A 20,156-nucleotide genomic window follows, 5' to 3' on the forward strand; every position below is an offset into this window, starting at 1 on the left:
GGAAGTAAGCATTACGAGTCACTGAGGTTTAGATTTCAAACCAAGAAGTTACAAACCCTGGAGACATCACTAGCTAAGTTCAATTCCAAATTTGAGACCAGGGGTGAGGTGCGTCCTGCAGGATACCCAGCCAGATACTATACCATAACATTTAGATGGGTTTCTCATCTCTCCTTTTCTCTCTCTCAACTGAACTCAGGCAGGCTCCTTCTGAGCCAAGGTAATTCCATCCAGCTCTTGCTGTCATCTGCCGCTATTGTTCTCCCAGTCCGACACTCAGTCAAATTTAACAAACGTACCTACTGCCACCTACTGGGAAGTAGCTGAAGCCCAACAATACAGCTCGTCACATTAGGATTGCTTGCTGGGACTTTATTTCATTTCATTCTGAAACAGGGCAACATATTCCTGAGACATAGCTAGTGATGAATGGAGGAGGTTCTAGGGGGTCTATGCAGAGAAGCAAGATGGGTTATGCAAGCCAATGCTCAGCTGAAACACATACCACAACCTTCTCAGCATTGGGATCTGGCATATAAGCATTAGGATCTACAAATCTGTGTGAAAGTAGAACTTCTGGACAAGTTTTCCTCTTTTTCCATATTCTGGGGAAGGAGATGAATTTGGAGTTTTTCCACCCTTTTCTATTTTTCTTTAAAAATATTTAAAAACCAGGCCACAGTGAGCGTAGGTATAATACAACAAACTTAAGAGTCGCGAGCCTGTGGGTTGTGTGAAAATGGGCCACATTTTGCTCATGAAGGGAACTTCTAACAGCAAAATCCACAACTCAACCCATGTCTACCACACAATTGGTCAGTCTGCATCTCCTCCTACACTCCATCTTAAGACTCTGGGGTTCACCAGACGAAGCTTTTTATTTTGCAGTTTACTGGGGCTTCTGTTTCTGCATTCTAAGCAAGATAAAGATCAGGTCTTCACTCTTTAAAGCCAGTTTAGATGGCTTTAAAAGAAGATTATGCAAAACAGAAAAGACGAAGTCCCCAGCAACAGCTCAAAATGAACACAAAAGGTGCAAGAGACCAAAAAGAACTACAATAGACCAATAAGATAATTTTATACAGTATTTATAAATAGAGTACCATCAAGTGCTCTATTTATAAATACTGTATAAAATTATCTTATTGGACTAGTGCAGTTCTGTTAGGTTTCCTGCACCTCATGTATTTGTTTTGAGCTTTAAAAGAGGATTAGATCATGGAGAATAGGCCTCTCACTATCATAGTTAACACTGGGGCCTGCAAAAGCAGTATACCTCCAATTACAAGATCTCAAGGAAAACCACACAAGATGGCTGTCACCATCATGTCCTGTTTGGAAGCTTCCTAAGGACCTCTGGCATGGCACTGTTGGAAATGGAGTGCTGAACACAAAAAGATTTTTTGATCAAGCAAAAAAATTCTTCTATTGTTATCATTTCTGTTTTTGGTGTGTGTTTTTTTGCCTGGCCTGCATTTTTAGAGTTGGATAGCAGGGGGCTGGTGTAGAAAGGCTCCATATCAGCTTTGGGGTTAAGAGATTTACCATTCTTATTTGAAGTAGTTTTAATTTGTTCAGCTTGTAAGTGCTTTCTTGGACATCTGCCTTGTCCTACTCTAATAACAAAGGTTCACCTCCTGTTCAGATGGATGATGTCACCAGAAAGGGCAACTTGGTTTGTGAGTTCATTGTAATAAAGCACTTGGAAAAGCCAGACCTGTCTCAGCTCAGTTTACTAATACACATGAAAGTTCACTTCTGGATTTATTTGGGATCTCACTAACCTCTGCATCCCCGGGGGTTAGAATTGATTAACTGGGTGAATCCAGGCTTGCAGAGATGGCAACGGTCTCCTTGCACGTTGTCCTTACAAACACAGACGCCATTCAGGGGGTCACAACTGGAGCCAGGAACAGTGCCATCTGGGTCACATTCACAAGCTTAGCAAAAAAAAAAAGGGGGGGAGAAGATGTCAAATCAACCACATTTTTAAAGTTCTAGGCTATAGCAGAAGGCAGGGCAGCCCTATCATTAAGCAGAACGAAGCAGTCACCTCAGGCAGCAGATGCTGGGAAGTGGCAGCAAGGCATTGGAAGAGAGACCTGTGTGCCATGCAGCCTGCTCTGTTCCCTCTAAGTTAGCCTGCTGCCATCCGGTGCAGTGCAGGATGCTCATCATCATGCTGAAGACACATTGTATGGGGATTTAGTACTGCCTCGTCCCTCTTCATTTCTCTTACCACCACCCCCATCTGCAGATAAGATTGCAAATTCTTGGGATGAGGACATGGTACCCAGCAAGGTCTGATGGCAGAGCCAAGGGCTAGCCTGGGAGTAAATGTTGTGATCATCAAAGATGAGCAGCTTTGGCTGCTGGATGCTCTTTGCACTTTCTGTGGTACACCGAGCTAGACGGTGCTCCTCACCAACCATGCATCATCCCAACCCTAGGAAACCACCAAGAAAGGAAATACAGCAGACTGGTGGGGTGCTGGTGAGCTGACTGGCGGTGGATTCCTCTTGAGCAATGAGCAAAGCAGGGCTCAGCTGGTGGGAAGAGGCTCACCTGACTCACTCACCATCATCTTTGCAATCATGACAAGGAAGCAGAACCAGTGTGGTTTAGTCTTGCTGGCCATTTGGGCCCTCTTCTTCCTGCCCCACCATGACTGCCATGGCTCCTACCACTGTTGCTGGATATGAGCATAATCAGCACCATATACTGTTGCCCCGAGCACATCAGCCAGGCAACCAGACAGGCTTCTTGCCACCGCTAAGGACAATTTCAAACTCTGCACACACCGGCTGTAGTAGCACAGTGTGTCCCTGACTTGGCTGTTCTTGCTTGGCATGCAGAAACAAGATGTTAAGGAATACATAAATAAAGAAGTACTAGGAAGCTAGCCAGGGGTAGGAAATCAAATTTGGCTTTCCTCTCTCCTGTCTGCCCATTGGTCCCCTAGATCCCCCCAAAATAGCTAAGGCATGTGTGTTTTTCTGATCAGTTGGCAACCCTGGGTTGGATCCAGGATCTGCCTTCCCCATGAGAGGAAGGGCTCCAGCCGTGGAAGGTCCCTTCACCCAATTTGGGGGGATGCCCCCCTCCCCTCCACATCACAGCTCAGTCCATTCAGCAGGTTTTCCTGACTCTCTGTGTACAAGAACAGACACCTAGAGATGACCTGGGGTAGGGAAAGAATTATGAGTTCCAAAGAACAGTGTGTGTGTGGTGAAGAAAAGGGAGCAGGAATAAGTGGGAGGAATCTTGAGTCATATTTACTCTTCAGACTTCTGAATTCAGTTCAGAATCACTCCTTCTTTGCAAGAAAATCTAGGAACTGTGGTCTGGGGTGGGGGTAGGGGGTAGGGGGCTGGGGATCTCTAACAGGAATTTTCCAAACCCTCAGCCATCTACAACTTCCAGATTTCCTGGGGGGAAAGAATGATGTTAAACTACTGAAAACCATAAAAGTTTGCCAGGAGTAAGCCGAAGATCATGTTCCTATTTACTTGGCTTTCCTTCGGTTCCTTCCTTTGGATATTTTCGAATGTGAATTTTTATATCAGAGGGCTGCCTTATGTGCTTTTATAGCAATTCTACTCACCCTGGGCCTTTGGAATAGGGCAGGCTCCATATCTAAATCAAACAAATAAGAGACATTCTGGAGAAACACATTATGGAATTAAGAGAATGCTTAAGCACCCACTTACGGAGACAAGCTTCTGGGTGGCCAAGTTCGAACCGCCGGTTACGGAAAAAGTTGGTCTTGCAATGTTCACAGTTCCTTCCTGCCGTATTGTGCTGGCAGTCTTCACACACACCGCCAGTCTCACCCCCATTGGCTTGGTACATGGCTGGGTCAAAATAACACTTGTTGGAATGTCCATTACAGTTGCACCCTATGAGAAAGAGAAAAAAACGTTTCTCATATGACAATCAATGAAAACAACGGCGTTTAACTTTTCAACTTAGCCACTAGATGGTGCTTTGGTCTCCCTCATCAATCCTACAGCAATTATATAAAATGGTAACAAATGAAGGTCATGTTGTTGTAGTAGATCCACCCAGAACAGGCTGTGGGGCGACTGAGAAAGAGACTTCCTGTATTTTTTTTTCTCCCCAATCTTTTGTGGAGGGGAGGGAAGAGTGGAGAAAGTGGCTTGATCCTTTGTGTTGGAGATCATTTAACTCAAGGGGAGAGTGTGTGGCTTGCATGAATAAGGCCCTATGTCTAGGCTTCAGCATCTCCTGTCAAAGGCTCTTGAGGGGAAGGGCTGAGAAAGAGCTGGGACTCTGAAGAGCTTCTGCAATTCATGGTACCGTTACCAACTAGCCAGGAAAAAAGCCCAATCTGGACTGCTCCTGTGCCTGTAACATGGGGTGGGCAATACAGTCCACAGGCCACATGTGCAAGTTCCCCACCCCTGCTTTAACAGCAGCCGACATGCAAGGGTCAGCAGGTGAAGCTTTTCACAGCACATAAACATCACCAGATAATGTCTGCAGATAAAGCTGAAGTCAAAAGGCCCAGGAGCAAGAACAAATAAAAAATTGTCAACCCTAGTCATGGTAGAAATCACTGAACTAGCTGGTTCACTGACCTGCCTTAGGGCATTTTCACAAGACACACAGAATTGCATATTTTAATTCACATCTCTCTAGTCAATACTGCAAGCATCTACATACTAACATGCACAATACAGCATTTTCCCTCTCCTAATTCCTGCCTCCATCAAGTTTTAGTTCTGGAAAGAATATGGCTATGAGAATCCAAATGTTTCCCGTGCAGTAACAGCACATATGTGCTCAGGCAATAACCGTTCTCTGCAGAGAGGCTAGGAGTTACACACTCACTGAAGCCTTCATAATCAAATAACTGGAATGGTAGGTTCAACATGAAAAACTGAAAGGTCACTTCCCTGTGTGAGAATCATATTCACAGATTCATAAACAGGGACACTAATTCCAAACATGTGATATTCATGACTCTCTTTAGGGAACATTAATTTGCTGACATGGTACTATACATACTCTGCAACTTTCCCAGCCTGGCCTGCTTTCTCCAGGCTGATGTGGAGAGTTTGGTCAATGAACAGTGAGTTTCTTTGTATCTGAAAATCACTGCTATCCTCTGTTTCAGCCACTTTTTAACATCCGCTAATAGATTTGTATGACTTGTTCCCCCCTTTTGGGGGGGGGGGGAGTTGCTGTTACTTACCCTTCTCTAATCCCCACCCCCCTTCCATGAGTCTGCAAACCCCAAACAGAGAAGAAACCATGATATTTTCAGGGACTACAATGTAGAAAAATGTATTTTAGAAAAAACTGTTATATTTCTGAAAGGCTTTGTTTAAAAAAGCATGGCCTATTTTCCTAGGAAGTTGGATAAGCATACACACTGCGGCATTCATTGGGGTTGTCATCTTCGGCAGGTCTCCATGGTTGGTCATTGTAGAAAGCTGCACAGTGGTCACAGTTTGGCCCAGCAGTGTTGTGCTGGCATACACAGCGCCCGTGAATCTGGAATATAAAAAAAGTTTTGTTTTGAGAATGCCATAGCTCAGCCCGCTACCCTAGGCTGTGAGGTCTCACATTTTGCCTTCTTCTGCCTGGCCTGATTGAGGAAAAGCTCCCTTCTAGCTTGTCCACATCCTTCCATACTGATGGGGGACGGGGGACAGTTCTTGTGCATGCCAAATCAGAGCTTCTGTTATCTGCAAGCCAAAAATCTATTGTGCTGACACCCAGGTGGATCCCTGCCATTCTCATGGCTGATCAGGAGACTAGCAGGATGATCTGAGAATTCTGTGAGTACAGTTTGCCCAGCGCACATGAAGAAATAATGCACACAATCCTGTGTCATGTAGAACCTCTTTCTCCCTTTCTTTCTTTTACCTCTCACAGTTCAGGTTTGACTCTAGCTTTCTTCACACGGAGCTTTTATCCTGCGATTGAGATTGCTCCTTCACGGACATTTGCAGGCTCTTTACATGACGCCGTGAACCTCCAAGGGGTCTCCTGCACTAAATGCCCTTTGTTCCATTTTTAAATAGATCGCAGATAATGAGCTATCAAATTACTCGGTTGTGTTCCACTTGACTTCCCTCCGTGAAACCGTGAAAAGAGGAAAAGCGGCAAGAAGAGGAGCAAGATCAATGAAAGATAATGGAATACTCAGATACGGGGAGAAGGACGGGAAAAGGAAGGGGTGAAAAAGGGAGTCGTCGTGATCCTGCATTTAAAATGGAAGCAGAAAGCCCTGTTTTAAATGCAGGATTTTAGACTGGGCTGGTGTAGAGATGCCCTCTGAAGCTAACTAGCAATGTGGGAAACTCCTGTCCAATCTAGTCCATCCTTGGCCAGAAAAGAAAGAAATCCACACCTTTTATAACCCTATGCAAAGAACCATTAAATGAGGGGAGGGGGTGTTGAGCCCTCTCCCCACAAGAAGCCTGCCAGCTTGTCTGGCCAATACTCTTTCCACCCTGTAGAAGAGCTAGTGAAGGAAGGAAGAAAGGAAGGAAGGAAGGAAGGAAGGAAAACAATTCTCTTTGCTGCATATACCCCAGGCTTCTACCTCCTTTCCAGCCCTCGGAAAAGTTGGCAATAGCTGTATATTCAAGACAGGAGCCTGACTAAGCCCAGGGGCTGCAGCAGGTTACTGAGCCTTAAGATAGTCAGAAATGCCATTCAAATCAGGCTCTTTAGCCTCTATATTATAACGAACTTCCTATTTTCGCAGCTCAGAGCCAGCCAGCAGCAGATGGTGAGACGTTATCGCCTCTGCATAATACAAGGAAACACTTTCCATTTCCAAAAGCACAAAGGGCTTCTGGCATATCACAGAAAACCTGTAGGAACAAATTTTGCAAACGGGAGGTCAGATTGCAGAGTGGGCCTATGAGACTCTGCGCCTTCTACATGAGGCTTTTATTGTCCGCTCGTGCGTTCTCATTCATGATAGCTTGCAGGTCCTTAAGACAACGTCGTCATCCTCCAGGGCCTCTCATGTGCTTTGCAACAATTATTGCAGGTTTCTGTCCTAACAGGAAAGTCTAGTATTTTTTCTCAGTGGCGTTGAGAAAACCCTAATGTAATTGCACAATTCCGCTGTTCCACAGTGCCACCTAGTAGCTGCATAATGCAACATATAGAAAGGCAGAGAAAAACAATAACACCACCACCCCAGAAAAAAACACGTGTAAATGAGCCAATTTTAATCCTGCAAAGAATCTGGAAGTAGAAGCCTTGGAAAAGGTGCGGGTTAAAAGCCTCATGTAGAAAAGCGCTCTAAGGATACAGCTGGGAAGTCAGACAGACCAACATTTCCCCACTGTCGCTCTCACCACAGCACTGGATTCCCCAGAAGAGGCATCAGCGGCAGCACAGCGGTCTGCATGCCCATGACAGAAGCAGCTCCCTTGCACCTGCAACTCAGTCAAGGCATAGAAAGCACTGGGCACACGATAACCCTGGTACGGAGGGCGGGACAGCTGGGTGAAATTGATTCTCAAGTTGGTGAATTCAGCAAGATCTGTTTGAGACAAAAGACACACACACACACACACACACACATTTGAGAGAAGTAGCAAGACAGGAGCTAAATTCTTTAGTGGAGGGAACAAAGACCAAATGAGACATAAAGACCTGAAGGTGTGGCTTGGGTGTGTCTTTCTTTGCGAAGAACAGGATTGCTACTGGGTCCAAATAACCACATTTAAGAACCTAGTCTCCATATGAGCATGCAGAATCCTCAGGCAAATACCAGGCAAATGCCCAGGGGCCTGGCACAAACCAGGCCGGGAGAGTCTCTTAAAAAAAAAAAAAAGTTCCTTGCTGCCTGATGGTGAGGAGTGCACCAGGCAACTGCAGTGAATGACCAAGCTGCCCTTTGAATCCCTTCCCAATGGCCCTAATGTAGCATCGCTCTGGAGTGATGCTATATCAGGAGCACTAGGGTGGGATTAAAATGCCACCATGCTCAGTCAGAGTGGCCACCTGGTGCACCTCACTACAGCTGCCTAATGCATCTCTCAGCACAGAGAAAAACAGTTCTTAAAGGGGTCCATCTGTGTAGCACTGGTACCACAATTACATTTTATTGGGCAGGAAATCCAAAATCACCATAAATAAGGTCTGGAAAAACACATGACAACATAGAAAACATTGGACAGCAATGATTTGACTATGACATCTTCTGGATTCTCTGTAGAGGAGGGGTAGGCAACTTGTGGTCCTCCAGATGTTTTGGCCTACAACTCCCCTCACCCCTCGCCATTGGTTATGCTGGATAGGCTGATGGGAGTTGTACTCCAAAACATCTGGAGGGCCACAAGTTGCCCACCCCTGTCCTAGAGCTTACACCAGTGTAACTAGTTGGGATCCTCTGCTCATCCAGAAGCAAGGCCTTCTGTAAGTACAATAATGGCGGGAGGGGGAGGGGTTCTCTCCTTCTGTGAAGCATTTGCCATTTTCCCAAGCCTGCTGATATCTCCCTCTTGTGCATGGATGATGCCATTTTGGCTACGTAAGGATCCACACTCTGAGAATGAGTTTGCTATTAATATATGTAGGTTATCTAAATGAGCACTTAAGCAAAGGGAGGGAGATGATAATGTGTTGAATGGTTTCCAAAATCCTGATATGTTTTCAGACTGATCTCAAGGGCAAAGAGATTGTTTATAGAAAGGCATAATACTATTTACAGCCTTGAAGGATTAGGTTCCAAATGCCACCAAGGAAGTTAAAAAAAGAAAGTATCAAGAATAACAGCAAGCATTGCCTGCCAGCTACATTCCCAATACTTGTTAGGAATGCATCTGCCAAGCAATGTTTGTGAGGTACCTGCAGTTACAACCCCTACGTCTCCTCAAAATATGTACAGTCAGGGCCTGAAATATTGGAACAAGGATAACTGTTTTGGCAGTTGGCCTCTCTGTACACCACCACATTGAAGTTGAAAGGAAACACACCCAGATGGGAGCCAAGTCAGGACCTTCATCTGTAATTCAAGGGGTTTGACAAAAGTGGGGCACTAACCATTCAGGAAGGACAGCCAGTGGCATACACACACCCCATCATTGGTGGCTCATAAGTAATGGAACAAACCAACATCATTTCAAACTTAAGGATTGCCTTTAATACCTGGAGGAAAATCCTTTGCAGTCAATGACTGCCTGAAGTCTGGAACCCTTGGACATGACCAAATGCTGAGTTTCCTCCCTCGAGATGCTTTGCCAGGCCTTTACTGCAGCTGCCTTCAGCTACTGCTTGTTTGTGAGTCTTTCTGCCTTCAGTCTTGTCTTCAGTAAGTGAAAAGCATGCTCTATTGGGTCAGGCGACTGACTTGGCCATTGAAGAACATCCCACTTCTTTGCCTGGAGAAACTCTTGGGTAGCTTTTGCTGTATGTTTTGTGTCATTATCCATCTGCAATATGAAGCGGCATCCTATCAGTTTGGCAGCATTCGGCTGAATCTGAGCAGAAAGTATAGCTCTACACACTTCAGAATTCATCCTGCTGCTTTTATCAGCAGTCAGGTCATCAATAAACACCAGTGACCTGGTTCCACTGACAGCCATACATGCCCGTGCCTTAACACTGCCTCTACCATGTTTGACAGATGATGTGGTATGCTTTGGATCATGAGCTGTTCCTTTCCTTCTCCATACTTTTCTCTTCCCATCATTCTGGTACAAGTTAATCTTGGTTTCATCAGTCCAAAGAATCTTATGCCAGAACTGGGCAGGCTTTTTTAGGTGTTTGCTGGCAAAGGCTAAACTGGCCTTTCTGTTCTTGAGCGTTACCAGTGGTTTGCACCTTGTTGTGAAGCCTCTGTATTTACATTCATAAAGCTGTCTCTTGACTGTAGATGTTGCCAATGACATGCCTACCTCCGCAAGAGCGTTCTTGACCTGGCTAGATGTTGTGAAAGGGTTCCTCTTCACCATGAGCAGCATTCTGCGGTCATCCACTTTAGTTATCTTCCGTGGTCTGCCAGGCCTTTTGCTGTTGCTGAGTTTGCCAGTTAATTCCTTCTTTTTCAGGATGTTCCAAACTGTTGTATTGGCCACTCCCATTGTTTTTGCGATCTCTCTGATGGGTTTATTTTGTTTCCTCAGCCTAATGCTGGCCTCCTTCACTCGCATGGACACCTCTTTGGACCTCATGTTGGGAGTTCCAGTGAACAGCTACCAAATGCAAATGTAACACTCAGAACCACCTCCAGGCCTTTTATCTGCTTGATTGGTCATGGGGTACCCAGGAAACAGGCCACACCTGGCCATGCAGCTGCTTGTCAGCCATTCGTTCCATTACTTATGAGCCACCAACAATGGGGGGGTGTATGCCACTGGCTGTCCTTCCTGAATGGTTAGTGCCCCACTTTTGTAAAACCCCTTGAATTACAGCTGAAAGTCCTGACTCCGCTCCCATCTGGGTGTTTCCTTTCAACTTCAATGTGGTGGTGTACAGAGAGGCTAACTGCCAAAACAGTTATCCTTGTTCCAATATTTCTGGCCCTGACTGTATATAGAGAACCTGCATTCATGTGCAAGAGCCCAAGTTGAAGTATCCTCAACAAAAATTAGAAGTAATCATCCACTTGGCTGCCCAAACAAGTTCTGCTCATTGCAACCTCTCAATAAATCTCTAGCCCACCCCCTGCAATGAACCCCATGCCCTACAGACATAAATATGTACCTACTATTGATTCTTTGGCTTTGAGATGTCATCATCCCAGATGCAAGGCCAACGGGGTTGAACTCAATCTTCCAAGAATAAAAATGAAGAAAATTATTATGGTGGGAGTTTGTTCTATCCTGCCTTTCCAGAAATTGTCAGTGCCACTTCCTAATTAGAAAAATGTATTTTACACTGTTATTTAAATGGTAGTGGTGCACAGAATTACTGGTATACTGAGCACTAAGGTCACTTCACCATCAATGGTTGGTGGCATGAGTTTTTTTCTTTCTGCCAAGGTGGCAACAATCATTAAAATCCAATACAGAACACTAGACCATGATTTAAAAAATAAATAAAACCACAGCCTAATCAAAGCAATAAGATATAAATCAATAGTGCTTCATCAAAACATTAGGAAACATTAACAGGAACTCCTCATGAGTCTCTCTCAGCCCTAATTTCTCCAAGAAATATTCTGCTCATATTAAGGCTTGTCATGCTGGATTAATGCACTGACTACAGTTTTATCCTAGATATTAAAGAGGCAAACACTTGTTTGAAAGAATGGGCTGGGGGTAGAGAGACAGTCATAGTATAGAATAGGAGTAGGAAGTAGGATCTACAACCAATAGTGTCTAGTGGCAAGATGGCATAGAACTCTAAGAAAGGTTTAAATGAACCCCAAGATCAGCCCCAGAACCAGACCAGGTTTAGACAAGAGAAAAAGCTCCCCTCTGACTGAGCTGAAGTACACAGTAGAGATGATGGTTTTCCCTGGCTTCCAACAGACTGGCTCAGAAAATAAGCTGAGCTATTTTTTAAACACACTCCCATCAGAAATAGCTTGGCTTATTATCTGAGCCAATTTATCTTTGTAAGTCTCCTGCCCAGTCTCCCACACCTCCAACTTTCCTTCCTTCCTCCACCTAGCTCCTTCAGTATCCAACCCCCACCCCCTTCCCTACCTGGGCTGGGACACCATTGATGGCTATTGCCACTGCATTTCTGATTTCTCAAATGACACTGGGGCCTTTCTTCTTGGTGCACCACCACCATACACCAGAGAAAGGAAGATAAAATCTCCCTCCCTTCCTGTCCCTGCATTTGGAGTGCTGCCATAGCAACTGCCTCAAACAGGTAGCTCCTGTTTAAAGGAAAGGGGGATTGGAATTCTTTTCCAGATTAGATTTTAATCCAAGCTGGAGAGGACTTCAGGGGCCTCATAATGCTCACCTCCTGTTGGGAGCAAGTCTTAGGGGCTCCCAAAGCTCATATCTAGGCAAGGCCCAAGCCCAGTGAGCTTCACCAGCATCTCTACACAGAGTGCCTTCTGATTAAAGAGTAACCACTGCTTTTCCCCACACTTATTGGATCAGAGGGCAGAGCTTTCAGATGGGAGTGATGAATTCCAAGCAGGCTTCAGCTCCAGCTTCTCTCTTAAGAAATTAAATGTTATTGTCCCCAGAGAGTCCAAGCCTTCTGTGGCCTAGTTTAGCCTGGATGGAAGGGGCTTCCTGTACCACACAAAAATGACTTAATGGAGCCTCCTTCATTTGTTTCTCTGCGCATGGATGGATAGAAGGCAGTTGCCTTCATAGTACAGTAGAGGAGCTCTGCTGATGAATGTTGTCAAACTAGCTGAGGTCCTAGAATAGCCTTCCCCAACCTGCTGCCCCCCAGATGTGCTGGACTTCAACTGCCATCAGCCCCAGACAGCCTGCATAGCCAATGTTAAGAAATGCTGAGAGTTGTAGTCCAATATCTGGAAGGGAAGGCTGTCCTAGAGGTTTGCTAATGCAGCTCTAAGTTTGGTGAAATCCACACAGTCTTTCTGAGCCAATGAGTTTATTCTACCTTCCCGCCATTTTGTGGTGGTCTGTGATGAGTCTGCATATCCTGGCAACGCACATCCTGCCAGGTCTGAGGGAGGCCCCTGGCGATCCATGGAAACGAAGTGGCACAGTCTGTGGACAAGTACTGATATATTTTCCAGGTTTTGCCAAAGTCAGTGGAACGTTCAATCACCGTGCCACCTGGCAGAGGACTCTGGAAGGATAGGGGGAAAGAAATACGAACAGGGTTCAATAATCTTGCCACCCTTGCCAAGGGAAGAGGAGAGCCAGGCTCTGGAAAGTCAGGTGTGCCTGAGGCTTCCTCTGATGAACCCCACCCTCTCCAGCTCCAAAATTCAGCTGAAGCCTGAGAGGTGTTTTAGCTATGCACTCGCTGAGCAAAAGCGCAGAACCATAATGAGCCTCTAAGCCTCCTATTTTCAGCTCAGAGCTGGAGGGAAAAGGCAAGGTAGAGGCATATAGGTTTGTCTCTTTGCCCAATGGATGCTCTGAGCTTGTCAGGTGCAGAGGAGCAGGGACTTGTTTTCTGCCCACCCCTAGATCCAAGATTAGAGCTGGAGAGAAAGGCAGGGGATTTTGTTTCAGACATAGCAAGAGGACTCGGACAAAGTCTGCCCAATGAGAAAAGGGGGGTGGACAACAAATCTTTGGCAACAGCAGATGTTTGGGTGATCAGTAATGCCAGCCAACTAACATAGGCTGGATCCAGCCAAACGTTTTTCTTTGTTTTTAGGAGACTGGTTAGTGTGTTTTATCTGAAGCCCTGATTCAGATCCTCCTTGGCTTGCAAAGACCATCCAAATTAAAGTTTCTACCCCCAATAACTAACATGAAAGCCAAACACATACCCTGAAGTCCAACAGGATGCTACCAAACTGAAACCTTTTATCCAGATCTAGTTGGAGAGAGACATGATCTACATCTGAGGAGACAGAAAAGAACAGTTCTCAGAGCAGTAGGTCACAGAGGTTATGAAAACAAAAAGCTTTTCCTGTGAGCCAGGTCATCCATTTCCTCTTTGCATTTAATCCACTGAAACCCAAAACCTGTTTGCTGAATCTACACAACCCTTGCTCCTCTCAGCCCAACATTCCTATCATAAAATTTCCAACTGAGACACTGTTTTACAGCACGTCTACATGGGGCGGCGGGGGGGAGCGGTCTTGAAGACATGCTAAGCAAGACAGAGCCTTACCATTCTGAGATTGCCACCACCGTGTGTCTCCTGCAGAAGAGAGGACATTTTCCACCCGGTGACTGTTGAATGCATGAGGGGTTCTGGAATCACATCGGCAACATTTCATTTGCCACTGAAAGAGAACAAAAGGCAGCTATCAGATTAGGATCCCCAGGTCCAGGAAAAGGGATTTCCAAGCCTGTAGAAAATATATTACATTTTCTGAACAGAAATGTTTATTATTTAAATATTATTATTTATTGAATATTATTTTTTTAAAAAAACAAGTTGTTCTTCAAATGTAAATAAACTAAGAACATAAGAAGAGCTATGAGAATCAGACCAAGGGTCCATCTATTCCACCATTCTCTTCACACAGCAGCCAAAAAGGCCTGCCACTTGAGAGAAGGGTGGTGGACAACAAATCTTTGTCCTCCCCACTGCCTGTGGGAAGGACATGGTCATGTTCCTCCTGCTCAAGTTCCCCAGTAATTGGAATATGTAGGCATCCTGCTTCTGATACTGGAGGTAGTATATGGCCAGGGCTCGTAGCCCTGTTTAGCCTTATCCTCCATGAATTTGTCTATTCCCCTTTTTAAGCCATCCAAATTGGTGGCCATCATTACATCTTGTGGTAGTGAATTCAATAGTTTAGTTATGCACTGAATGAAGAACTACTTCCTTTTCTCTGTCCTAAATCTCAAATTTAAAGTCAGATACATTGTGCATAAAGATATAGCTCATCTTGGATAATGTGGAAAGGGGGGGGGGGGAGTTCATTTTGGATTAATAAATTTAGGGTGTTTCTAGACAAGGCTTTTATCATGCAACTGCCCTGCCTCATTCATAGTACTATCCCACTGCTTCTTCTGTATTTTTTCTTTCCACAAAAAAATCCATGAAGAAGGAAAAGGAATTATAGCTGCACAATTGCTAAATTGACTATATGGGAAAATCCAGATTTAAAAATTGTTAAGAAAATGTTTTTGTGGCGGACTTGGACAGATAAGTTGATATTTATCTTGGATCAACTAGCGGGTAATGATTATGAGTTTTTGTCATTCTCGGCTTTGCATACCAAATTTGACTTGCCTGCTACAGCTGCATGGCAATACTTGCAGTTGCAATATTTGTTAGAATCTATGTTTGGTTCTGCTGCTTTTACAGCTTCAGAGTCTCCTTTGCTATTGGAAACATTTATTGAGGCCAATTAGTTATATGGACCCATGAGCCATGTTTATAAATATTTATTATTGGTGAATAAATATGATATACAGGGTCTTAAGTAGGAATGGAACAGGGAATTGGAATTGTCCCATTTTGCCTAATAAATGGATTGCCGTTTTCGTGTGTATGTCTGAAGCGTCTATGGATCTCAGGTTATGCTTTATTCAGCAAAACTCTTGTTCCATGTTCATTGGATGCCACAATGTCTCTTTAACAAGAGTTTGTCTTAAGTCAGCTAATTGTTGGAGGTGTAACACAGCTAATGCTTCCTTTAACAATATGTTTTGGCAATGTCCAAAAGTTGCCTTTTGGGGGGAAAAGGTTATTATATGAAAATACTTCGTATTGGAACACTCTTTAATATTTACTGATGCGTATGTTCTTTTCAATTATCTGCCTCCTTCCTGGAAGTTAATGCATGGTCAGTGGAAATGGATTCTCCACTCTTTTGACAGCTAAAACACTGATATTACAACATTGGAAGGATAAACACTCACCTCCTACAACGCAATGGATTGAAGTCCTTACAATACTTTCAACATTTGAACAGGTGGTATATAGACACCGCCTGTGAATGGATACTTATTTGGATATTTGGTCTGCTTTTGCTTAAGTTTATGTATAATTCTCAGAAAACTGTATTTTCATATATATATATATATATATATATATATATATACATACACACACACACGTTTATATTGTTTTACATAACCCAGGTAAGCGAGGGTTAATTGAGTGTTAAGGAGGGCGTGAAAGGTGGGAGGGGCCTATGTATGTGTGCGGATTCTAAGGGATATAAAGGGAGATCTGACAGTTGGATAGGGATTTAAGGATTGTAGAAGCAACATCCAATAAGGGGGTTTGTGTATAGGATTTTAGAAGGGGTAGAATAGGTAGGGAAATTAGGATCAAGCATTAATGAATAATAATAACATATAACTATTTGTGCTACAAATAAATCTTCATTTGTTTTTTTTTAAATACAGACTCCCATGTGTTGATTGAATTGGTACACACTTATTAAATCTATTTCCTTGTTACTTCTCCTGTATTGGGTTGAGAGAACCAATTGGGCATATTTAGTTTCTCTGGAACCCAGAGAGAGTAAAAGGGCTGAAGCTTGGGTGTCAGTGGCAACATCTGATCCAGGTGAAAGCAGGCATTTCCTGAGAGGTTTGTTTCTCAGGGGATGTTTCCACCAGCGATTTACTCCGAGCCAGCTGCGTGTTGAGGTCGTCAGGGATCGATGACGTTGTGGCCATCCAGCAGCCACCCTGGAGCTTATCAGGGAAAAACCAGATTTCCTGAGACTGCTTAAAGTCCGATTGTTTTCCTTAAGTCGGGTTCTCCCCAGTATAGTTGTTGTATGCCCCAACCCCTGCATTTAGCTTGAGTATGCCAGCCCTGCCCAGTGGTATGCCTTTCACCATGACCCCAGTCAAGGGGTGTTTCCTCCCACTGTGCTGAATGAGGCTTGCCCGCTGAATGCCCACAGAAATTACATAGAACCCCCTCAACTGACATGGCACAGAGCAATCTCGACACTCCGATTCTCCTTAGTTGCCGTCTTTGTGTTTACTGCTCTCTTTCCCACAACAAACCCATTAGTGTCTCCTCAGGAGTAATTCCCATTGTGCTGAATGAGGCTTGCCTTTGAACGCCCACATCAGAACTTACAGAGATCCTCCTCAATTGAAATGGCACATTTTACAGCCTAATTCCTTAAGTGTGATTAAGCACGATCTCGAGGCTCCAATTCATTGCCTTAGGAAGTAACTACTTCACAGCTTCCTTATAGAGATCCTGTGCATTAAAATGGGGGCTGGTTTCTGTCTCTTTCCAACAACAAACCAATTAGTGTCTCCTCAGAAGTAACTCCCATTGTGGTCAATGAGGTCCTGTGGGTTAAAATGGGGGCTGGTTTCTGTCTTTGTGTTCTCCCCCCCACCCTTTCCCAGCACAAGCATATGTGTGTCTACTCAGATGTAACTCCCATTGTGCTCAATGAGGCTTGCTCCTGAAATGCAGGTGCTTCTGGACTTTCAGGTGAAAGGGGGGGGGAAACCTCTCTTATTTGTTGAGCAGCCCCTGCCAGTCAGATTACTTTTACTCCAACCCCCACCCCCACCCCCACCAGGAAGTACTATGAAGCGATTTTTACTGGGCCACAGAAGCTGCTCATGGAGCCGTGCTCACAGCAAAGCCGATTCCTTTAAAAAAAAATCAGGCACTCCTCCATTAGCCTCTCCTTCTGTTGTTGTGGAAACATGGCCTCCATTTCAGAGATGGAGGCTGGGGAAAATGTGGAACCCAGGCAAATATGTCACAAGTTAACTCCTCAAAAGTAAACTGCTCTCCATTGGTTGCGGACTACCATCTTGCTGCCTCTAATTACCACAAGATTATTAAATACAGTTACCCTATTATATCCAATTGCGCTCATTTAACGGAAGCCATTAATTCTCCAACATGTATCACATTCAGAAAACCACCCAATCTATGTAAATTGTGAGTTAAAGCTGCACTTAAACAAAATACTTGCAGGATCATACCATTATAAATCAACACATTGCATTATCTGCAATTACCTCCAAGAAACCACTTCTTTCAGGAGCACAGTTACTAAAAAAACTTATTGCATTAGCATTTCTACTAATGTGGTTTATTTAATGTAATATATACATACATACATACATATATATATATATATATATATATATATATAAAAGAGAAAGATGTCTGCAATATGTAGGTAAAACTACAACAGACCTAAGAACAAGATTCCATAACCACAAATCTGTGATTCTCACCAAAAAGCTGTTGCAAGACATTTCAACTCACCTGCACATAATCTCTTGGATTTACAGTTGTTTCCAAAAGAACAAACAAAAGACACTGACGTGCTGACAAAAACAAAAATTTCTGGATCTATAGACTGAGAACTCTTAGTCCAAATGGCCTTAATCTGGAGGACAATTCATAAGCATACCACTCATACCTCTGTTTTTTCTCCTAAGGAACTTCCATCTTCAGGCATTCCAAACTGCCACTCCTGATACCCATTCAACAGCACAGCTACTGATGAGGGTGGCAGCTGAAACATTTAGATAAATAGATAGATAGATAGATAGATAGATAGATAGATAGATAGATAGGCTCTATTGTTAGTCTTTCTATCTTTCATATATGCTATGTATGATCAAAAACAAAACAAATGATCAAAAACAAAACAAAAACAAAGATTATGATCAAAAACAAAGATGGCAAGGACCTAACAGAAGCAGAAGAGATCAAGAAAAGGTGGCAAGAATATACGGAAGATCTGTATAGGAAGGATAATAATATCAGGGATAGGCGTGATGGTGTGGTCAGTGAGCTAGAGCCAAACATCCTGAAGAGTGAGGTTGAATGGGCCTTAAGAAGCATTGCTAATAACAAGGCAGCAGGAAATGACGGTATCCCAGCTGAACTGTTTAAAATCTTGCAAGATGATGCTGTCAAGGTGATGCATGCCATATGCCAGCAAATTTGGAAAACACAAGAATGGCCAAGAGATTGGAAAAAATCAACTGATATCCCCATACCAAAAAAGAGAAGCACCAAAGAATGTTCAAACTATCGAACAGTGGCACTTATTTCACATGCCAGTAAGATAATGCTCAAGATCTTGCAAGGTAGACTCCAGCAATTCATGGAACGAGAATGGCCAGATGTACAAGCTGGGTTTAGAAAAGGCAGAGGAACTAGAGACCCAATAGCCAATATCCACTGGATAATGGAGAAAGCCAGGGAGTTTCAGAAAAACATCTATTTCTGTTTTATTGACTATTCTGAAGACTTTGACTGTGTGGATCATAACAAATTGTGGCATGTGGATACCAAGTCATCTTGTCTGCCTCCTGAGGAATCTGTATAACGTAGCAACGGTAAGAACAGAGCACGGAACAACGGACTGGTTTAAGATTGGGAAAGGAGTACGGCAGGGTTGTATACTCTCACCCTACCTATTCAACCTGTACACAGAACACATCATGCGACGCACTGGGCTTGATGAAGCCAAGGCTGGAGTTAAAATCGCTGGAAGAAACACTAACAATCTCAGATATGCAGATGATACCACTTTGATGGCTGAAAGCGAGGAGGAGCTGAGGAACCTCATGTCAAAGGTGAAAGAAGAAAGTGCAAAAGCTGGGTTGCAGCTAAACCTCAAAAAAACCAAGATTATGGCAACCAGCTTGATTGAGAACTGGCAAATAGAGGGAGAAAACGTGGAGGCAGTGACAGACTTTGTCTTTCTAGGAGTGATGCGACTGAACGAATAAACAACAACAACAATGTATCTGCATTTGGGCATCTGCTGTAGAATCATCGACAACAAACTGTTGATATGCTTGGGCGAGATCAAGTTTTTCAAAGACTTTCCCTCCACCAAGAACAGCAAAGAGTTGATTGACAGCAGTAGGGATGTCAGAGAATTCCGCCACGGATCTCGGTGAGGCCGAATGCCAGTGCATTCAGCCCCCCGAAATCCGTGGTGGAACAAAGCCCCCCTGCCCCCTCCACCCTGCAAAATGGGCCTGGAATGGAGAACCTACCTGCTGCTGTCCGCGCTGACTTGCGAATGCTTCTTCCATGTAGCCGTGATAGGCTACGTAAATACTTATGTAGCCTATCACGGCTAACGCAGAGACGCCATTTGCGTCCCTGCGGAAGCCATTATAGGCTACGTAAGTATTTACGTAGCCTATCACGGCGAAACTAAGGGAACGCAAATGGCGGCGGCTACGGCGGCTGCCATTTGTGTTCCCTTTTTTTGCCGTTTTAGCCTATGTAGATATTTACGTAGGCTATTACGGCAAAAAAAAAAAAAGAACGCAAATGACGTAGTAGCTGCCATTTGCGTTCCCCTTTTTTTTTTGCCGTAATAGCCTACGTAAATATTTACGTAGGCTAAAACGACAAAAAAAAGGGAATGCAAATGGCGGCCGCCGTAGCCGCCGCCATTTGCGTTTGCTGTTGATAGGCTATGTAAACACTTACGTAGCCTATCAAGGCAAAATACAGGGACGCAAATGGCGGCACCTACGGCAGCCACCATTTGCATCCCTGCAGGCTGCCCAGCGGCCAGATGTCCGGCTGCAGTTGGCCCTGCCCGGCAGCTCTGTGGAATCTCCGCGGAGCGGAGCCAGCTGGAGAGAATTTCGGGGGGAGGG

The 20,156-nt window shown here is 44.2% G+C and overlaps 1 protein-coding gene across 1 annotated transcript in view; it reads right to left on the reverse strand.

Moving 5' to 3' along the window:
* LAMB3 (laminin subunit beta 3) overlaps window positions 1-20,156 on the reverse strand; it is an 88,098-nt gene that overhangs the window by 32,767 nt on the left and 35,175 nt on the right. Inside the window, exons 4-11 of the mRNA XM_084853405.1 lie at window positions 13,732-13,846; window positions 13,385-13,458; window positions 12,538-12,729; window positions 10,706-10,769; window positions 7,347-7,534; window positions 5,400-5,520; window positions 3,711-3,899; window positions 1,785-1,940 (exon numbers count right to left, since the gene is read on the reverse strand). Coding sequence (XP_084709531.1) covers window positions 1,785-1,940; window positions 3,711-3,899; window positions 5,400-5,520; window positions 7,347-7,534; window positions 10,706-10,769; window positions 12,538-12,729; window positions 13,385-13,458; window positions 13,732-13,846 — 1,099 coding nt within the window. The remainder of the gene's footprint in view (window positions 1-1,784; window positions 1,941-3,710; window positions 3,900-5,399; window positions 5,521-7,346; window positions 7,535-10,705; window positions 10,770-12,537; window positions 12,730-13,384; window positions 13,459-13,731; window positions 13,847-20,156) is intronic.

The sequence above is a fragment of the Heloderma suspectum genome, chromosome 4 (genome assembly GCF_057233095.1).
Source record: "Heloderma suspectum isolate Gila_16-S chromosome 4, 16-S_ref, whole genome shotgun sequence".
Classification (NCBI taxonomy): Eukaryota; Metazoa; Chordata; class Lepidosauria; order Squamata; family Helodermatidae; genus Heloderma; species Heloderma suspectum.